The sequence below is a fragment of the Gymnoscopelus microlampas genome (assembly GCF_963454915.1).
Source record: "Gymnoscopelus microlampas genome assembly, chromosome: 17".
NCBI classification, from domain to species: domain Eukaryota; kingdom Metazoa; phylum Chordata; class Actinopteri; order Myctophiformes; family Myctophidae; genus Gymnoscopelus; species Gymnoscopelus microlampas.
The window spans coordinates 34,215,045-34,237,937 of record NC_139954.1 but is presented as its reverse complement, the minus strand read 5'-3'; the positions used below and the strand labels follow the sequence as shown (position 1 = coordinate 34,237,937).

Here is a 22,893-nt window from a genome sequence, read left to right as displayed (position 1 = left end):
GCTTTTTGCAATCCTTGGTTTTAATTATTGCTGCTTTTCAGAATCAGAATCAACTTTATTGTCACATCACAGGTTTACAGGTGTAAAACAGTGGGTGAAATTCGTTTTTTGTGCAAGCTGAAAGCTCCATCGTTTTTGTTATTTCCATAAAAGAGAAAGGGAAGAAGGGGGCAAGGGGAAGAGGGAGAGAGAGAGATCAATACAAACTATTTATCTACATATTTACACATAGTAGTAAATATGTACCTGAGATAAGACATACTGTAAGGTGCGGCAAGTACCTGAGGTAAGACATAAAAGGTGCGCGAGCATAGCAGCAGATATATACTGTACATGATATGCTATGGACGATTGGTTAGTTAAGGTGTGAGAAATATACAAAAACAGCACGTTGTACATGGGATTGAGGTGCAGATTGTCAGCGTGTGTCGACCACATAATCCACATAAGGTAAATGACACTGGTATAATCCACAGGTAGGTCCATGAGGAAGAGCAAAAAGTCCAAAGTCACTGTCCCAGATATAATCCACAGGTAGGTTCAAGAGGAAGAACAAAAGTCCCAGGCCAGCCTGACGACAGGCGGTGACTTGACAATCTTCAGTACAAAAAGAAACGTTGAATCGATGACCTGTTGTCTGATCCTTGGAACCAAATCAAGGTTTCATATCACAACACCCAGAAACTTAGAAATTGTTGAGACAGCATGTACCAGCCGTCCTGGGACAGCTGAGACAACAGTGTAGGCCTTAACAGTCTTACACTCTCTCCCTCGCTCTCACTCTCACTCTCCCTCTCTCTGACACACACACATGCACACTAAGTTGTTAATATTCTTTTCGTCTTGCACTTTCTGAAACAAAATGAGGGCATCTTTTATCAAACTCAAGATTAGAGAATTAAAATTCTACAGGGCAGTACACACAATAAAGCACTGCATTCTTGTCTGAGTTTACTTATCTTCAGCCGTTTCTCAATTAAATGTGGTTTATATTGATGGGATTTTGGTCCAAAGAGCAAAGCCATTCCCCGCTGTGGAAGATATTTGATGGAAAGGGCAATGTGGCTGTGTGTTCACTCTTCATTTGGATGCTATGCTGTATTTGATGAGATCACAGTAACTTCAGAGGAAGCCACTGGCTGGGCGGTTGCATGTGCACAGGCCCGAGTGTTATCAGATGAGCTCCAGTCATCCACATAATTTAAACCTGTCAGTGGGAAGATGACATCTTCCTTTTTGTCCCTCTCATACTGGAATGATTACGCCTCCTTCCTTTGTCACAGACACTCGTGGCAAATGTGAAATATGAATGTCGTCACTGCACGTTGGGCCAAGTATTATCATAATGGCTTCATTGTTATGCGTTGTGTATTTAAAGCAGGATGGTGTAGCTGATCCCCCGTAGTGTTGACAGGCTAGCGACAGTACTGATGCTTCCCGTCTGACCAGGTGCATGGCTTCTGTCTCCATACCTCCAAACAAGTTCTGAGAAGCCCTGCCAACTGGCAGCAGTGGTGTGTGTGTGTGTGTGTGTGTGTGTGTGTGTGTGTGTGTGTGTGTGTGTGTGTGTGTGTGTGTGTGTGTGTGTGTGTGTGTGTGTGTGTGTGTGTGTGTGTGTGTGTGTGTGTGTGTGTGTGTGTGTGCACGTGCGACTGTGCGTGTGTGGAGGTTGTTTGGGATCGGGAGGGTGGGTGAACAGCTGAAGCTGTTGTTGGCCTCTTAAGCGCCTAAGAAGCAATCCACGTCAGTGTGATTAACACTGGGTCGCCCACAAAGACGGACAACTTTGTCTGGCAGCTGCCTCAGACTGCCTGGCCAACAGAGTAGCTAGCAAGAGTCAGAATGCTTCGGGAGGTGTCGGCCAGCCCACACAGCTCACTCAGCCACACAAGTCGCCTGTGCCCTGTGTGTGATGTTTTCACAAGGACATTGCTGCTTTAAGAAGCTGGCGATGCTCCCAGGACATCTGCTGCACTGAGTGAAAGGTAAAAAACTTTTCTCCGAAAAAGTAGGTGCCGCAGCTAGATACAGAGACATCACAGGAAGGCTGCCAGGGCCATTCAGCAAGGGAAGAAAACTATAGCAGTAAGAGGAAGGAAGGCAAAGGGAAGCTCTCCCCAAAGACAGAGTGCTAAATTTCGAGAAAAAACATTAGACTCATGTCATCTGTTTCAAGTCTACCAGAGAGACAAGATAAAGCCTATAGTTTAGCCTCCCTCCATTTCCAACTCATAAAATGCATAAAAATCTCCAATACATCAGAGCCAGGCCTTGGAAATATATGCGTTAACATATATCCCAAGATGCAGCTAAGGCCTCTTTTCTGTGACTGATGACAAAGGCAGGGGAGGGCCAGTATTTCACATGCTGTCAAAAGGATAAGGATGCCATGATTGAGAAAAATATATTTGGTAGCAGTAGCAAAGGTGAAATATCAACATGTTTTAAAATGAAATATAAAAATCCTGGCTGTAAAACCTTACCCTGAACTCTTACGTGCTTTACATTTTAAGGGCACTTTGTCTCAGATCTTTGTTGTGTCCTCAAAAGGAGCTCAAGTCTAAATAAACTACAGTATACAAAGACAGACCTGCTACGTAATGAAAGCAGTCTGCTGTCTCAAATGTTTGCAAGCGAGCTCCAAGCAAGACATTGCTGAGAATTAACAAGAGCTAATAGGTGAAACGCTCAATAAAACCAGAGGAAGCCGTATCCTCAAAGAGAATACCAATTACACCACACTAGTTTATTATTTTTCTTTTCTTTTTTTTACTATATATAATCCTCTGAGCTCCCTGTGCCTTGAGCCTCAAATCCATTAATATCAGTGAAGCCTGCTGGCAATGTGACCTTTCTAAGAGTGTTCACATCAAAGCCAGCAGGTCTCAAGCAAACTAGTATCCCACTTCCGGAATGCTGGGCTATTAAAAAAGAAAAAGTGTACTTAAAAAGGATTAAAAGGGCCATTTCCAAACAGATTCCTTACAGATTTGGACTAGGAGGAGACAGTCAGAGTGGAGGAGGAGGAATTAGGGGCAGAGAATGGAGAAAGACTAAATTAGCAAATGGTGTGTGTTTGTGGGTCTTGGTGATGTGGGGATCTCAGGGGCAAGCTAATGACTGTGGTGGTATCTGGCATGAGGGCCAAGTTTCCCCGTCTCCTTTAAAGTTGCCTCCAGCTCATAGCCACCATGTTATGAGCAACATATGCTGAGATATCATGCAATTATACCATTATCAAGGTCTTTCCTCTAACCAATTTCCATTACATATTGCCGAGTAGATTTTATGAGGACTTGATCCCTTAAGCGTAATTTATACTTCATTGCACGGCGGTGTTGCTCGACTAAAATAACCAATGTCGCATCGGCCTGTTAGCTTGGAAATCTGTATGAATTAGACTTTTATGCGCTCTTTCTCTCTCTCTCTCTCGAAGCAGGGAATGCCTGAAGAGTTTGGTACTCCCTGACCCACATAAACACAAGCATAACTGACAAACAGTTAAATTAGCAAATAAATGCAAGCATGCATGGATCTGCCAATGATGAATTAAAAAAAAATCTAATAAATCGATGCTAAGATTAAATCTGTTGAAAAGAGTAACGAGTAATACCCACCACTGACATCTGGAGATTATTGCCTTATCGCCCTGCTGTTTATAATTTCAAACGCATAACAGTGATGCGTTATCGACTAAATAAAACCTTTATCTTAACGCATTACCTCAATTTCAGCATGTCAGGAGGAGAATAGCATCAAACGAAGTGGACAGCTAGAATACGCCAAACTAGATTGCTGATTTAAACACCCATTTCTATCCAAAACCATTTGGGAGTGTAATGAAATCTTTATTCAGGACCAACAGAAGGTGCAGTGAATATTTTATGTGCAATATGGTCACATCTTTTCTCAGGGAGCATTAACTATGATGTACCCAGTTTCATTAACATGGCCTTTCCCCAGCAGGTCTCTCCTGTTACTAACCTCGTTTTGGGTCCTGGGAGAGACCTGGGTTTACAAACAAGTAATCCTCTTAATGGACAACCAGGAAATATTAAACAGCAGCCAACAAATTTCACGGTGGTATGATAGGCTACTTAGCACTTCCTCTGCAGCTGCGGGTGTGTGGAAGTAGCTCATCACGCATTATGATGCGAGGTTGTAGATCAGCTATTTACTCTATTTTGTTTTAACAGGGCTTAAGTGGTTAATTAATACTTAGGATAGGTTCACGGCAGAGGACACATTCCAGTTACAGAGTATGTGCAAATTAACTTGGCAAATACTTTAAACAACAACAACCTCAATCTAACACAATCCTGGACCTTGATATGGAACTCATACCTTTTAAGATTCATCGCTGACCAGTTGACCAGAGGTTACTCATTTATTAGCCTACATGTAATGTAGGCTAATAAATGTGTTAATTCTGCCCCCTCAAATAAATCTACACATCTGAGAATAAAAGATACAAATCCCCTGTCAACTCTCTAGGAACAATAGTCACCAACCACCGACGATGGCCGACCCATCTCTAGAGCATTTTATCTGTCAAAAGTTCCCTGAATGACGGAGAGGAGTGGCCGGGTTTTATTGTCCCAGCATGAGAAAGGGAGAAAGACCTGCTTGGGCTTGATGGATGGGATCCAACTGGGTGAGGGGCTGGGAACAAGGAGTTGTGGCCCACCATAAACTCCCTGATGTACAGCCCTGGTGCTTGCCGAACCTCCTGAGAGACTCATGTCATGTGTACAGGGTTGGATTTGTAAAAAGAAACAGAGGGGGATACATTTTCTTAACCACGTATCCTATAATTTGTCGTACAACAAATAGCTAAAATAGCCACAATATGTCGTAACGCTATGCATTGTAAGCTTGGGGGGGGGGGGGGGGGGGAGAGAGAGAGAGAGAGGAAATTTGGGGAAAATCAATAGATTTATCCATAAATAGCGATGCCAGGGTTAATGTGGTTAACATATATTTGTAATTAAATTGTTAAATTGTGATATTATCAAACATATCAGACAGACTGGATAAAACATATCCCCACCGGTGATAAAAAATGAATGACCGGGGGAATATAAAAAGCAGGGGTATGGATTCCCCCCGCCATACCCCACAGCAAACCCTGCATGTGTACGTTTGTCTAGCATACAGTATGTGGTGGTGACTAACGTACTACACGGTGATGCTGTGTGATCTCAGAGTGATTCATGCTAGACAGGTTTCAACAGCTCAATGGAGAACAATACGCAGAGCCAACTTGCAATACCCACTGGCAGCTTTGCAAAAGCAACACAGATATGCTGGAGTTATATTAGTGTGTGTGGTAGGGGTGTGCCGATATATCGTCCCGCGATATATCGCGATACGTTTTCGCGACGATATGTATAGTTTTGGGGAAAAAAAATATCGTTTTTGAATTTTTTTTTTTTTTTTTTTTTTTTTTTTTTTTTTACAATCATAATAATCAGGCATGCAAACGGCCCCGAAGTGAAAAGAGTGACAACATGTTTTTTTTTTCGGGTCAGGTGTCATACTATTTGGATTCAAAACGGCTATTGTAGCTGAAAAAGTACAAGTTTGCATGTCTGAATAATGCAAAAACAGAATTATTTGTTTGCATTTTCTTTTTTTCTCCTCCATATATTTTCATAATAAAAAAAGTGCGTATCGTATCGTATCGAAATCGTATCGAAGTTGTGAGCCAAATATCGTATCGTATCGTTTCGTGAAATTAGTGTATCGGCACACCCCTAGTGTGTGTGTGTGTGTGTGTGTGTGTGTGTGTGTGTGTGTGTGTGTGTGTGTGTGTGTGTGTGTGTGTGTGTGTGTGTGTGTGTGTGTGTGTGTGTGTGTGTGTGTGGTCAGGGGTGAGGGGACCGCTGATCTATGATTCATTTCAATATTACATCACAAGTCAAAGAAGATGTTAAATTCCTCATAGAGATCAGAGCTACTGGTCTGTCAGCAGAGGCTTGTCATAAAGCCAGAGCAGTAGTGTGTGTGTGTGTGTGTGTGTGTGTGTGTGTGTGTGTGTGTGTGTGTGTGTGTGTGTGTGTGTGTGTGTGTGTGTGTGTGTGTGTGTGTGTGTGTGTGTGTGTGTGTGTGTGTGTGTGTGTGTGTGTGTGTGTGTGTGTGTGTGTGTGTGTGTGTGTGTGTGTGTGTGTGTGTTGGGGGAGATAAGCTAGCACTGCAGATTCCCCAATGTCTAGGCAAGCCAGACCTCTTTCCCTCTGAATTTTATTTGCACCTACCCTGTCTACTGCTGAGTGAACAAGTCATGGCCTGATTGAAATGGTATCTTAAAAAAGGAAAGAAAAAAAATAGGGAGTTTTCTGTGAAACAGCCCCTGGACAAAGCTGGCAAGAGCAGATCTGTGAGACGTTCAACAACTGTACTGATCACCGATTGAGAGCAGATTACCTGCTGCTACCAGTAGTCCTGAGGTGGGAAGGCAAGTTTAGGCCGGTGGACGTAGAATTAGCACAGATCATCCCGTCTTTTATGGGACGGCGGATTATCAGAGGAAGCCATTGTATGCAAAGGAGAGAAGTCAGCAATCTTCTGGTGGGGATGACTCACATCAAGTCACGGTGGAAAATCCTACCGAGGGCCCGCTATAAACGGCCAAAACAAACTTCTGTGATGTCAGGTTGATGGTTCTGCACTGCTAGATACTAATACGGCTTCTGAATGCATTCAGGAAAAAAGATGAAGGGATAAGATGGTACTGAGTGACCTATAAAAAAAATATTTAGTGTCCTTTCTTTTCTATTTATTCTCCTTAGCACGTGCCATTCCATCTAGTTTGTCATCATCTTCTTCTTGTTTACAGGGTGAAAAACTTAAAACGTCATATTTACTTTATCCCCAGGGTGTGGTTACCAGCATTACCCCATTATACTTTGTGTGCATGTGTATTTAGTGTAGTTTAATACTCTGGGCTCTAAACAAACTGCTCACCAAGAGAAAACTTGTCAAGCACAGTGACATTGACACAGGTTTATTGACCATATATGTTCAGGCCTCTTGCCGCAAATGTTGGCTTAGGTGATGGCATGTTTACCAAGTGAACGTGACAGATGTTGCAGAGTTTGTACGTTTTCATCCCAGGTCTCGCTATAGCTAGCGTTAGCTTACTTCAACTCACTTCGCGCATCACATTATCTTGACAAAGGACTGGGTCCACAAGAGGTTCTTAGTGGAACATATAAAAAGGTCAGAAAGAAATTATAAACATGCAGCCCATTATTTGCTTTCATGTACACAAACACAAAGGAAAGGATTTGAGAACATTGTGTGTCACTGTGAGGTATTGTGCGTCTAGGCCAGGAGTGATGTGTGTTTTTTTTGTTTCCCAGCGCCCCCAAAGTGAACTTGTTTTTCTCCTCCTCTCTCACATACCTGCTTCCTTCTTGCTCCCCTTCCCTCCGTCTCTGTTCTTCTTCAGCACAGCCTTGAACATGGTGAGATTCCTGGAATCCTCTCGCCAGCCCCCCTGCAAGAAACACAGACATTTTCAATCACTCACAGCCAGGCAGAGACAGTGAGAAACCATCAAACCATCACTCAGGGTTCAACCATGGAGGTTACTCAGTCAGACACGGCTTTTCTGCTCATACGAATATAACAGTGGCCTATCCCTAACTCCCTCTGAAAAAAAGAAAGGAAAAGAAAAGAAATAAGTAGACAGCAGTCATTTTCTCCTCAAAGGGACACGACAGAGACAGGCCGAATCCCCAGAAAGGTTGCATGTCGATGACAACATGTCCCCTGCATTTCATTCTTCCCTCCTGGCACCCGGCTGGGAGTTTTCCCACAGCGCTCCCAATCCTGCAGGTCATCAGCGGAGGGGCGGCGTGGAAAGAATGCGCCAATATTTAAACAGAACGACAAGTTCTGCTATCTTGTTATGCAGGAAAACACTCTGTCGGATTCCCTGAATTCCACATCTAATTAATGCCACAGGCTGAACTTGGGACATTTTTGACCACTTCTTTCAGTTTCTTATAAAGCTGGCATTACACTGGCAGAACCCTCAGGGTCAACACACCTTAAACAGTGAAGTGAAACTCTAAAAGGCAAGCCAAATTTTGCCTGCCTGCGTCTGTTTACTTAGTAATGTTATGTCACACTAAGTATGAAAGCCACTCGGCTAACAGAGCCATCACCTCAAGTAAGAGAGAAATAGTACTAGACAATGAATTGTCTGGAACCAGTTTTTTTTAATATGTTTTGTCTGGTGTTTATTTTGTACTGCTTGAAATGCATACTTGACTCCATGTGAAAAATCTATAAAAATGTAATAATAGAAAAAATATATATGTTTTGTAAATGTTTGCTTTATAGTACAGAATAAAGACAAACTGAGGTCAGAGACAGGTTAACATGCAAGACATGATGCAAGTTCAATTCAAACTCAGGTTCTCTCAACTCACAAGGAGCATTGTGGTCCGTGCGCTAACTGACTGGGCCACCAGGCACCCTGCCTGGAACTTTTCCATTTCAGACCACCTCAACTCACTAATAGGTTGTTGCAATGCACCACAATAATAGAAACTGAGGGAATGGATAAGACCAAATAAGGGAGTCCCATCACACAAACAAAACACAGCAATGCACTGGGGCCTGGGCCCCAGAAACCAGGCTTCCGGTTAAGAAGGCCAGTGCCCATTAACAACACTCGTAAAACCACACAGTCCTCTGGCACCAACAGTCGAGTTTAATATTTAGACTTCACTGCTGGGGCTGGGGGAGAGGCTATCGATACGTCCTTGGTGTTCTTATATGAAACACGGTGAAGCAGCAACTGAAAGACTACAGGTGTAGTAGGTCCGGAGTAAAAGTGAAGAATGTCCCTGATGAATATGTGCACCTTCGACATAGCCTTGAACACAGAAATCAGACGTTAAGAAGAATGATGTATGATGTATATACGTGAGGAGACTCACGGCGGCACAGACTCCATTCCAAGGTAAAATAGTCCAGTAGTTTAGAGTACCTCACTTCTACCGAGCTGAACTCAGGCGATGATTAAAATTTAAGGCTATGATAAATCATGACCTGAATTAATTCAATTGAATCTATAGCTCAGATACCCAGCCTGTGATGGTGAGGAAGAGAAGGTAGACTCAAGATCGCGAGCTTGCTTGAGTAAATATAACCAAGACTACTGTACTCAAAGCAATTTCTCAACAAAAGGTTCTCCCGTGTCATGCCACGAGGATAACTCAACCATCTGCTCAATTCATTTCATTTAAAAGGGTTCTCTAAATAGTCACATAGATGATAGGGCCTGATCTACAAGCTCACAACATGTAATGTGCTATTTTTTTGCAAGTCTGCGCCTACATGGACAAAATGGGGACACCAGGTTGAAAGTGGTTAAGAGAATGAATTACACTTAGCCTAAATCTAGCCAAGACTATCGACAGACAAATGGAAAGAGCACGCTCATTCCTTTACAGTGCATTCCACTCTGTCCCGTGGCATGTCCTCTCCTCTGCAATGTACAACATCAATTGTAAACACTGTGGCATTTCAATCCCCCTTTCACAAGACAGGAAGACGACTGCTAATGACAGCACAAAAGAGCAGATTAGAGCTATGGTCAGAGCGTATTCAACACAATAGACTACAGTCATCCTGATGCGGCTCAGCACTTTGTACAGTCGCACTGTTTCAAACTCAGGCCCATCCCTCTTTCCATGCGTCTCTGCAGTGGTGCACAGAAACCACTTCCTCTGCACAGCTCTGGCCATTATACCAGCCAAGGATCACATTTCTAGCTGACGGATCCACTTTCAACTCTCTGTCTTATGAACACATTCATACATAGCTCCTTCAGAATAAAACAATAGACGACAGCACTCCTTGAATCAGCTCCACATGATGAAAAAATGAGCCGAGTCACGATTATTAGGCCTTTTTTATGCAAGATTTATTTACTTACCTTTAGTGAATTGTAAAAGTAACAATGAGAGTATGTAAAGGCAGTGTCAGAGATGAGGTGGTGTGATTAATACTCATGATTGCAAGTTTAGTTTGCTTTAAAGGCATCTCTTAAGCTTATGTTTACTTTAATGGTTACGTAATTAGTGAACAATGGCAAGCAAAGGCCCGCAATTCGTCAGTGCGGTGACGAAGGCTGGATAGCCGAAACGTTTGTCATGTTACTTAAGGCATATGGAGAAATGAAAGAAAACATTTACCATGTCATTTTGAGTGCGACCCTTTGCTTGCCATGTTTGTTGATGTTTTAAGAGGACAACGCACCAGAAGAGTCTGAGCACGGTGGTAACAGAAACTAGGTAATTAGTGCCGTCCCTTAATTCAATAGGAAGGCTATTCCAGTGAGAAGACTGTTTGCCCAAAAATGCTACTATCCCTCTCTGATAGCAGTCCTTGATGCCCTGACAGCTATCATTCTGCATTATGAACTGCCTCAGTGGGGGCGGTGCAAGACCTTATACTTTACTTACTGTCCTATGTGTTATGCTTTGCTGATGAGAGCAGCTGTAGTTTTCTTTTATTTCCCCTCTGGGATTAAGTATTTATATTCTAAAAATGAGGCAAGCATCTGCAAAATGTTTTAACGATCAAATTTAAATACATTTTACTTTTTGTACTATATGGCAGTGATGACAACTATTGTCCTTTGGGTCGAGTATTTTTAATGTATGTTTGTAAAATTGGTTTCAGAGCTTTTAAGCTTGCTTATGACCACATTGTAAAACAATGGTGTGTGTGTGTGTGTGTGTGTGTGTGTGTGTGTGTGTGTGTGTGTGTGTGTGTGTGTGTGTAACTATCACAAGTAAATCTGCGATAACAATTAGTCTATAAAGCCATGTAGAAACCAGAGCTATTGAGAGAGTTACAACATTCCCATAGACAGTAAATGAAGATTGTCCATATAATATTCAATAATGCATTTCCAAAACCAACTTTCACTTGATTCTTTTTTGTTTTGTTTAGGTCTGCTCAGAGATAACAAGAAGGATGCATAACACTTATCATCGGGCAAACACTAGTTCTAAACACCATATGAGGACAAACAGTCATCATGTGCCATGAGTAAATCCTCCTCAGGAATCATCATCAGTCCTTAAGACTAATTTATCATTTAGGCTCATTTATAATGTGATTCTCGTCAATACTTTCTAGTTACAGTTGAAAATATATTGTTTTTGTCGTACGACATGGTCATTCAACAAAGTAGCCTATTAACCCATTCAATCCAGGAACGCATTGAATCATTTTTAGATTTCTTTGGCTATTCAAAAATAGCATATCTACAAGCTCATAGCGTGGCACAGAGTGCCACGCTATGAGCTTGTAGATTTGCAAATCTTTTAATATATATATTTTGAACATTTGTAACTCAAATCTTTGCTTCTGGGGGTTCGTGGAATAAAACATTTTGAGATGGGAGTCCGCAGCCAAATACATAATCTAAAAATGTTTTCTAAATCCTAACAGTATGTTGCCAAGTCAGTGGTGCTCCAACTTTTCCATGTCAAGGAAATGATATGTATTTGACCGTGGACCCCCATCTCAAAACATGTTGTTCCAGGACCCCCCAGAAGAACAGACCGGAGTTAAAAATATTCGTTTTAAAACATATATATTAAAAGATTTGCACACATTTTCCACGATTTTTCAAAAAATAGCAGATCTACAAGCTCAACTCTGTGCCACGCTATGAGCTTGTATATCTGCTATTTTTGAATAGCCAAAGAAATCTTAAAATGACACAGATGCGTTCCCGATCTTAATGGATGAACTTATTAGCCATACAGGAGGATCCTACAGTGTCTTCTAAAACCACCCAGTGTAGCGCATTGGCCTGGTCAGACGTAATGGTGTGGCCAGTTAGCCTGCTGTGTGGGAGCTGGCTGCTCATCACCACAGCAACAATAAACACAGCCCGCGTTAACCCATAGGAAATGAGAAACGCCTTACCCATTATTCCAAAAGCCAACATGACAAATTCCTGCCCTCACACACTCACACGCACGCACGCACGCACACACACACACACACACACACACACACACACACACACACACACACACACACACACACACACACACACACACACACACACACACACACACACACACACACACACACACACACACACACACACACACACACACACACACACACACACACACACACACACACACACACACACACACACAATCTCTAGAGTATGCCCAGGGTCTACATCTGAATGAAATTCAGTTCTTTTATCCCTATCCATTTTCAATAATAATACGACTTCACTATTACAGTGGAAGAAGGCATTGGTGTCATGATTGATGACAGCCAAGCTTGACTCTAAAGATCATTTTAAAGTTTCAACTTTCATGTAATTTGGGACCTTGAGTCTAGACACTGATATCTCTTATTCCTCTTGTATCCAATCTTCCTAAAGCACCACATAGAAAAGAGTGATGCTGTTAGAAGTATTGATGCCAACAATCTAAATGTAGCTGAAAATTAGTCTACTGTAGTTAGTTAAAAATATTTTTAAATAATGTCTTATCAATTATTTGTCCGACTCCTACCAAACAGCCTTATTCTGTTAGGAAAGCGAACAGCACGTGTTTACAATCAGTGGCCCACACATTCCTTTGTATGGTATTGTGCCGGCACACTTAAGAGCAAAATGTACCACATTGGCATTCATCACAGACCCTGAGACCGTGTCAAAGAGAGACATGCACACACACACACACACACACACACACACACACACACACACCTGCCGTGCAGGCTTAACATTTTAGTTGGAGTTTCCCCAATCAAGCCTTTTATTTACGCAGGGTTGAAATATTTGAAGAACACATATGGGCAAACTATTTGGATGCATCCTGGCTGAGCTTCAGGCTACTTCTGTTGGAGGTGGATGAGAGAGGCATGCAGCAGGGGCTATTCCTTACCCTCCGAGCTCCCCCTGGACATCTGATCCTAAGAAGTTAGGCTAATGAAATCAACGTGTGGCTCTTACCAGAAGAAAGGAGCAAAATCAACATCAAACAGCGATAAGCCGTGGAGGGGCTTATAATAGTGACCTTTGCAAGAAAATCTCTTCAGAGATAAGTTATGGCCTGCATTGCATGTGGCAGGAGAGGCATCAAGATCCAGATCATGTCCATTCCATGGCATTTAAGTTGAGTTTGGGTATTCGCTTCAATGCAAGGTCCCCCTTAGGAGGGGCCTCTCCATATTGGAACAGAGCAGCCAAAGTCCCAGTGAAGCTGACAGTGCTTTGTGGACACACTGGTTGAATAGACTGAGAGAGCAGACACTCAATATTCACGTTTGCTCTGTGCGAGATGCCCCAAAGCAGGCATAAGTCCCAGAGAAACAGCAGAGTATTGTGTTCCCTCCACAGAGGAGAAGAGCAACAGGTCACACTCTCTTCATGCTTCAAAATAGAGAAAAGAACTCAAGAAATGGGATGCGTTCCAAAGACCACAATAGAACAAATGGGTCACAATAGGCAAAGACAGACACATCCCCTTGTTGTTCAACTTGGCCTGTGTCACCTGTGTTCACCTTTAGAACCATGATGACCGTTACCTCTGCTGTAACAATAAAAAGGAGATTATCCCAGTCTATGATAGTATGACCTGTGACCCAGAAGTGAAAGTGCTCTTTCAGCTGAGAGAAATTGGATATCACACGGGGTGGGGGGGGTGCTGCTCAGGTTATCAACGGGTCTTCCATGAGTTGATGGAGTTCAAATACATACAGGTTGAGATTGAGAAGAGAAAAAAGAGCCTCACCTGCACAATGCAGGATGTGACATGTGGTTAATGGGGCCATGTAGCTATACAGCCGTCATCTGAGAACCCTGACTATATATAGAACGGAAATGGGATTGTTTTTCCTGATTGCCTCTGGCGGTGAAGAGTTTCACACACAAACATACACACATTGGCGGTTGGGAGACTTAGAAGCTGCTTTGTCCTCCGTCGAATGGCAGACAATAGGGACAGCAACCTTCAGCGTCGTCTGACTTCCCCACTTGTCCGCAATAGCTGGGAAGCGCTTACACACACCCCCCCGCTTACTTTCTTGTCTCTCTTGCCTAGTAACAGCCCTGGCGACCAACCGATTCTGCATGAATGATTGCTCTCAAATTTCTACACTGTTGTCATAGCGACATCGAGATTCACGCCAGGGCCCGACCTTCAAGTTGGTTTAATAAGCATAGCCAGAATCACACAAAGAATGCCTGATGAGTTCTAATTTGAAGAGATGGCAAAGATGAAAAAGATTTCTCCCATGAACCTTTGACAGGTTAATAACATCCATTCTTTTGTGGTCCATTCATAAGAGAGGCCTGCCCATGACTGTGAATTTAAGAGCTCAATGAAACAATGGGAATTTAGCGAACAACACGGCTGTAGCCTTGAAGGAAGTGGAGGAGCAGGTATGGAGTTACAGGCAGCACAGTCTCTGTCTCAGCCATTGTAAACACGCATGTTGCTCACAAATGTAAAGGAAGTGGCAATGAATAGACTGTTTTATGACCAGTCAATCTTTATACTCTGAGCCACCGTCCATATTAGACACGGACCCTAATGTTTAACTGTGCAAAAAGGCTGAATTCTTGTGTTTAATGATTTTCTCCCAGCCTCCAGTAGTAAGGCCAATGTTTTACTTTTCTGTTATAATACTATAGCTAACTGTGCGCATCAGACCATTGAAAGTGAGTAGTCTGTTAGATTACACATATCTCTGGATTTCTACAGTTCAATGGCATTCACCTCTTCGTGCCAAAATTCTGCTTTACCCGTCAGGCCAGTTTCTTTAATTAGAATATTCCATTTGGCTGACATTCTTTTCCCAAACTACATTAAAGTGCCATGATTGCATAATTAATTCTTAATGTGGGTGGACACAGGCACCTAATCCTGGGAGAGTGTTAATGCCATTCTGTATTCATTAAAATCAGGTGACTGATGTGGCATTGGTTCATCATAAACTCTATTATAAACACCACTAATTGCTCATCCACATAGTTTGGGCGCATCTACAACACAAAAAACTGTGAGCAGTATTCACATCAGCTCAGATCAGCCCACGATTAGGTAAACAGGTTGCCATTCTCACATATTAGACCTGTGTGCTTATTCACCTTTACCCTGGAGGCAAAATGAGGTCATTCAATCCCAGGTAGATTCAAAGTCTTAACTTGGGGCAAAGTAACCTAGTTTCTGATTGAGGCTGAATATTCACATGGCTCAGCTTGAAATTAAATGGATAATAAGTCTGAGCTGCTAATCAGTGAGTACAGTGAGTGACCATGGGAGAATGACTGCTATTCAAAAGACAGGTCTACCTTCTCAAACCATGATGAAGACAACATACATAGAACATACCGATATTGACAGTGATACATCACTCCAGCCTTTAGCCTCATTTCTAAATTACTTTAGCTTTTTTTTACATAAACATGCATTTGTCTTTCTGCATCAATAAAATATACAATGCCAGCTTGATCAGCAAATACACAAATATAACCAAACTGAAAGAACTAACTGGCAAATATGTTTGTACGTAAAAGTAACCTAACACCACCCTCATTACAATCAAAAGCAAGGGGAAAAGAAGAGGGAAAAAAATACACATTCTCGTATCAGAAAATTAAAATAACCTATTACAGGGCCCCAATTTCTTAAAAAGATGTCATACTTAATCTGGAGCTTAGCCGTGATTTTATTTTAGCCACCAAAAGAGCAACGTGTAATATATACAACTTAAATAACTGATTTTCAAGTGAAAATTAAATGTAAATTAGGCTAAACACTGTTGCTGGCTCAGCAGTTCTGATGTGAGCAACATTGTCTTTTACTCCACCAGGGTTACCCGAGAGCTTTTCAATGTCGAGGCATGTTTGAGAGAGACAACCATTACTCTGAATTTACAGTTGTACCTGAGGCTGTGGAAAGTGACTGACATGAGTGTCTATCCCTGAGAAAGTCGGAATCAGACAAGACATTGCTCATCCTTCACCCATTAAACACCTCACATGCCTATTTCACACCTATTAAATCAACATGCGACACAAGCTCATGTGTTGATATATTTAGCTCCAGAGAAAAACACCATTATCAAGTGAGGTTATGAGTTTAAATACACAGTAGGTCTGCCTTATAAATTCTCTGGAGCCCCAGCCTCTTTCCATCTCAACTTGTCTGAGTCTATTAATACATTATTTTCTTTCCTTGATAATTAAGGAGTCTTATAATCCTCCTTTACCAGACTAGAGACAACAATTACATCCTCTCATTTATGACGTCATCAGGCTGACTCCTTGACAACAGGTTAGCTACAACAACTCATTGGGAGTAGTCCAATCATTTGCTCCTACTGCTTACTGAATGTTTTTGATGTCTTATGCCAAGTATTCTGTTAATCATAATCTATATTTGAATAATTAACATGGACATACTATAGCATAATAATAGCATACTGCTCATCCACATATGAGTGAGTATGTGACAAATAAAGTAATAGAATCTTTAAATATGTTGTTGCACATATTTCGGACACAAAATAATAGTCAATGTTTTGCAGCCCAGTAGCCTACTATTTGACTAGAGGTAAAACATTAACAGGCATGGTTCAAAGTCTACAGGAAGTTCTTGCTAACAGTTTTTCTTACACTGGGATTTGTAGGTCAGAAGGCAGGGTCTTTGAATGAGTATCTTAACAAGAGAAAACAGACAGACAGAAAAAAGTGAAGTCATAAAATCATAGGACTCCGGCAACATGAGGTCTTGAACCCGTTGACTTTTTTCAAAGCAGATGTGCATAACCAGTAAATCACTCCGGGGTTCTAGCCGGTAAACATTCCACAGGTGTTCAGTCCAGACAGTTTACAGATAAGGCCTCACCACCACTCAACACCAGGGTACAGGTTTATTATTGGCCTAGCTCTCATTATCAAACACTGGAGACTTGATCAGTACTTAGTTTGGCTTAGTTTCAGCCAATGGAAAACTCATAGGACAGGCACATGCACAAGACAGCTAAGTGATCAGCTAACCTGCAAAAAGGATACCAGTTAGTGTAATTACCCAGTCTGTTGACAAACATTTTGGCTTTCCAGCCTTCCTCAGTGACAAAACGTTTGTAACTTAAAGGAGAAATCCGGTCATTTTAAGTGTTATGTTTGATGTGTGTCAAATCACTTACCAACGTATAAATGAAAATCGCGTTACTCCACAGAGCCCCCTATCAACCCCCACCGTTGGCATTATAGGAGGATATAGGATAGCCCAAATTCGCCTATTTTAACCAATGCAAAGTCTGTTTTTTTGCTTCTAGTACTCATTGTTGAGTCCCATGATAATGTAACAGACGCTAAAACTCCCGACAAGCTAACGGCTAATAACAAACGAGCTAACGCTGGGGCTGCTTATCTCTCTGCATGGCAGCCCCAGGTTGCCAGGTCGGGAGAGAAACCAGCAACCAGCATTAGCTCGTTCTGTTATTAGCCGTTAGCTTGTCGGGAGTTTTAGCGCCTGTTACATTATCATGGGACTCAACAATGAGTACTAGAAGCAAAAAAACAGACTTTGCATTGGTTAAAATAGGCGAATTTGGGCTATCCTATATCCTCCTATAATGCTAACGGTGGGGGTCGATAGGGGGCTCTGTGGAGTTACGCGATTTTCATTTCTACGTTGGTAAGTGATTTGACACACATCAAACATAACACTTAAAATGACCGGAATTCTCCTTTAAGTTAAGGCATATTGGAGAAATAAAATAAACTTTGATCCTGTCATTCGGAGTGTGACGCTTGTCAATGTTGTGGTCACCATCATCATCTTATAATAATAACAACAATAATAGTCATTATAATTATACAAAAAGGTATAGTAGAGTCTATAAGACTGTGATGCTAAATGCCAAAGTAGTCAATTATTCCATAAATATAAGGTGCTGGACTGAAATCTAACAATGCAATTTTGGGGTGCTGAGGATGAAGATAATAATGTATAGGAGTGCCCTGAGCCCAAAACGTTTAGGAACCACTGCATTATAGACATGGGATTCATTCACAGAAAGTGTTTTGACAGCAGCGACAATAAGGCTAGGCTAACAAAAAGTACAAACAACCTGTTTAGATAGATATGTTGTTTAGATATGTCTAATCGACAACCTAAGAAGAAAATGTGGCTGCAATGAGAACTAATGAGGATGAGTGCACACACTGCAAAATCCTGAGTGTCACTTTAACTCAGAGCAAAAATGGACCCATAAGAGTACATCAAAGTTAAATGAACGTTCAGAATTTTAAAGTGTATCCTGCTAGCGTTTCTATTTCTTTTTTTCATTTGAGCCCAGCCTCCACATGTGCAAGTTTTAGTCATCACCTCGGGGACAGTTCCAAAAAGTGACATTCTCTCATGGACCAGACCAGAGGCCCTGGGAGTTGAAAAGTCCTTCTATTGCATAGTCATAACCCAGCGAGAGCTCTGCAGCTCTCTGGGGCTCTCAAAAGGCCCAACACAAAATGTTAATCAACGGCAGCTGCTATGAAAAAGGTATTTCTAAAACACATGTGTCAAATGCATAAACAAGGGCAAGCAACATAGCACACACACTTCAAACACGTATACACATTGTTGCAAAAACTGCCGTTTTTAAATGGAATGGCTTTCATGAATAAAGTATTGCTGTGTCAGTTCAGCGGAATGCCTCATTGGGCTGAGAATAGGTTAATTAAACTGTGTAATCATAAAACATCTTTGGCAGGTCAAAATAACTGCAGTGCAGTGCTGCTAAACTCTATTTTCTCATTGAAGCTAATAAGGTCCGCTCTACATTTCACAGGGTATAGCAGGTATAGCAGCTTTGTTTGTACTTTGCAGTCTGTGCTCAAGCTCCTCACATATGCGAAACGTAGCTCAAATCCACACCCAAATACAAACGCAACTCAATATGCATGGCTGTCATTCTGTTACATTTTAATAGATGGCCTGGGGGGGAACCAGGGCAATTAAATGGTAAGGCAAGTATTTTGATACAGAGACTGTCTTGATCCCTTGAGAAAACGGAGCTAATGCAATTACACAATGCCACATAGCCAACAGGCTAGACACTGGTTAATGTGTATGATCTGGCAACAAAAACACCCACTGCTAAGAAGCAAAGTACATGATTGTATGGCATGGTGAGCAGCATCTAGTCATTTTGGAGTTTTGGGAGCTCCAAATATGTCCTCTCTCCTGATATAAGCACTCTCGTGTTAGTGTAACAATCTAGAGCAGATAAGGTTAAAATATTCCCTTTATTTCAACTGATGCCATGTCAGGTTATTGTGATTATTATTTCAGCAGTTGTGTGTGCGTGTGCGTGTGTGTGTGTGTGTGTGTGTGTGTGTGTGTGTGTGTGTGTGTGTGTGTGTGTGTGTGTGTGTGTGTGTGTGTGTGTGTGTCATAACAGTGCATAACAAGTCATTGCTTTTTTCCAGTTCCAAGAGCTGGGGGCCAATTACTTCTGCTTCTGTTATTAAACCGTTTCACAACAGTGCCCTAAAACCACTCTGACAACGATGACATAAAAATGGCTCAGCAATGATGCAGGAAAACCACTTATTATACATTTGGTCTCCTTTTCCAACAGCATTGTTGAGTATTATGCTGGACATCACCAATTCTCTACTTCCAAGTAACAGAGGTTGGTAATCTTCAGGTAGCCAAAAGATCCTCTGCAAAATGGTCAGCTTATGTTACCACCATCAGGGCATGATGTCTTCACACAACCACAGTACTTTGAAAACAATACTAGTACCTTCAAAATGAAAGCCTGATTTACATCAATGTATGCTGATGACAATACTAAACTCAACTACACACTTATCTTTTTAACCTCTCTTCCATGCTACTGTCTTCCTTGAGTGACAGTAGTAGTAGTATCCCCTATCAGATGTACAGCATACCTATCACCAACACTGTGTGAGGGCTGTCTGTCAGGTCATTGGCTCCGATGAGACTCTCTCTTCAGCCATAACAATATGACTCTCAAGTCAGCAGCACCTGTTACTGGCCAACTGGCAACAAAAAAAAGGCTGGGAACCATTGCGGGTGAATGCCTGCAATGTCACTTCAATGGATGAGTGCTCAGCAATGTCAACTTACATCATTGCAGCTGATACACAAGTATAAGTAGGCATATGCTTTGGCATATAAGCACATTAATCCGGGATAATGGTACCATAAGCAGTATATATTTGTTAGGAATGTTGCTAGCATCCAAAAACTCATGTTTGTCTGCACAGCAAAATAGGTTCCATCTGAAGCTGAGAGCGGGTTGCAAATATATAAACACAGCATAGGTGAACATAATATGAAGACAGCCAGTATCCTCCTGACTCAGACAAGCTATTGGGGGAGCTTTGCATCGCTTTGTGACAGTTTCTTTGAAGGTAAGACTTCCAGGGGTAGGGAGGCTTTTAATGTAGCCGTCACAACACTGCCAAGGAATGCCACTGACTGGGTCAATAATTTCAATTGCCTGTGATGATCAGACATAAATCTTCAGCATTCACATTTCAGCATCATGAGCATTTCTCAAAAGAAAAATAATGATGTAGCCTACCCTTTTTCTCCCCATATAACTCTGTTCAGCTTCCAAAGGTTAATTTCGGCAAAAACACACCAAAAACTGAAAGTAGCATTAAAGCATCTTATGTAAACATTGGTCAAACTTCAATGACTAAATCCTGTGGGCGCACATGATTATAGTAGGTTAGGCTGGACCCAGGGCCCAGCCTGATTTCAAAACCACCACATCTAATCTGAAAATACAGCCTAGTTTAGGCTTCAAAAAGACTGTATCGTTTATAAGTGTAATAAACTTTTCTTCCTGGAGCAGGATGTTACCCCACGGTCAGTGGGAGCAGAATTTGTCATCAAAGTTCTTGAGTGAAGCCTATTCATTGTTTTGAATGCTTCAAAAGGAAGCAGCAAACACATGTAGACTATTCAATAATGGGATGTTTATACAGAGATAACATTTCACTACCATGACTCCCCCAATACAGTATAGCACCCTGCCTCCCAGATGATTGGCAGTCTGGAAGCAGACATTTATTATGAGGCCAATGAAGAAGGACATTTTGAAGACCAATGCAGTCTACTCTAGTCTTCCCACAACTTTTATAACAACTATTTGGCTGCATGGTGGCTTATCACAAAAGAAACACATTCCTTGTTGTATAAGCTACACAGTAACATCATGAAGTGGCAATGTATCCATTTTTAACTCTCAAGAAAAAAATGGATACATTGCCACTTAATGATGTTACTGTGTAACTTACACACAGGGGGTCACTACAGGGGGGGCTCCAAATCATTGTGTGATATGATCTTTAATTTTTTTTTACATGAACCACTTGAACCCTAGCTAGCATCCCTTTTCTGAGGAGAACTTTAGTAAAAAAAAAGCAGATCTACAAGCTCACAAGATCGGCTATTTTTGGCAAAGAGGTCTGGTGTAGAGGGAAAAGGAGCAGAGCAAGTTCTATACAATATAGAGGGGCTCCCTGCTTCATCATCTCTCTCGCTCAACTAGGGGGTCCTTGGCCTGAAAAACGTTTAAGACCCCTGCTCAAGAGTGTACAAATGTAAATCCCATTTTGGTTACAGTTGTAATGTACACTCTCAGAGCTAAATTAACAGCAACTGGGGCAAAGTTTCTGGAAGTTGACAAGTTTGTATAACTGATGATGACGCTACTCGCTATAATAATAGTCCTACGTTACAATACAGACATACGTTCATAATAGTAACAGTCATGCTGCTGTCAGACAGTCATTTTCGCTTCCTCGATAGACATGTCTCAACATTCCTCCCTTCTCTGTAGACCACCGTTTCCCAAACAGTGGGTCAGGAACCATTTGTGGGTCGCGGACACATTTTTATGGGCCACGAGTAAATGTCAAAACATGTTTTATTTATTCATGAATTTAAAAATAAATCAATGATTTTTCCAATGAATGTCATGAATAAATAAATAAAACATCTAAGAAATTACAATTAGAAAACAAATATTTAGGAAGTAGTGAAAATAGTCCATCTACAAGATCACAAGCTTGTAGATCTGCCATTTTCACTAGTTTGGGTACCCTGGCAAACCTCCTTTGGCTCTTGAGCTAAAAGTTTGGGAACCGCTGCATGTCGGCGAGATTCTTTAACGAGTTTCCTCTACTTTTACACACCGTGAACCCGGGCGGACGAGACCAAAAGAAGATAAGAGACGACAGAGGCTACGTGTATGTCGATACAATTGTGAATAATGAATATAAGTAAACGTCTTCTTACCTGATAAATGTCATGGATATCCAAGTTACTAAAACTTTCCCTGACGCTTATCTCCACATGAATCCCTTGATGAAGCCAAGGTGCTGGACGATGCGGGGCTCCTCCTCCTTCTCCTTCTCCTGACTAAACTTCATGAGGTCATCTGGATTGGAGGCGAAGGGAGCGCCGGCCCAAAACACACAAGGCTCGGGAACCAACCACCAGTGGTTGAAAAAGTACTCACATTTTTTACTTAAGTAAAAGTATCAATACTGCAATGTAGAAATACTCTGTTACAAGTTAGAGTCCGGAATTTAAAAAAAATCTTGAGTAAAAGTACAAAAAAAAATGTACTTAAAGTACCAAAAGTAGAATGTACTCATTATGCAGAATGTCACATTTCATAAGTTTGTATGAAATGTATGCAAATATATTGAAATTAGCAGAGCTACAAGCTCACAAGTTGCATCGCGACCCATTTGTGAGCTCCACTAATTTCAAATGGGCCATCAATTTTGAGGGCCATCAAAATCTACAAAGTAACTGGTAACTAAAG

The 22,893-nt window shown here is 41.6% G+C and overlaps 1 protein-coding gene across 8 annotated transcripts in view; it reads right to left on the bottom strand.

The window, feature by feature from the left end:
- Positions 1-22,466, bottom strand: part of tanc1b (tetratricopeptide repeat, ankyrin repeat and coiled-coil containing 1b) — a gene marked incomplete at its 3' end in the record, with an annotated part of 127,668 nt that extends 105,202 nt beyond the window's left edge. For all 8 annotated transcript variants that reach the window (XR_014602661.1, XR_014602662.1, XR_014602663.1 and 5 more), the window contains exons 1-2: positions 22,359-22,466; positions 7,408-7,501 (exon numbers count right to left, since the gene is read on the bottom strand). Coding sequence is in view for 4 of the 8 variants with exons in the window: in XM_084083659.1 (XP_083939785.1) it covers positions 7,408-7,468 (61 nt within the window). The remainder of the gene's footprint in view (positions 1-7,407; positions 7,502-22,358) is intronic.
- Between the last annotated feature and the right edge of the window lie 427 nt (positions 22,467-22,893).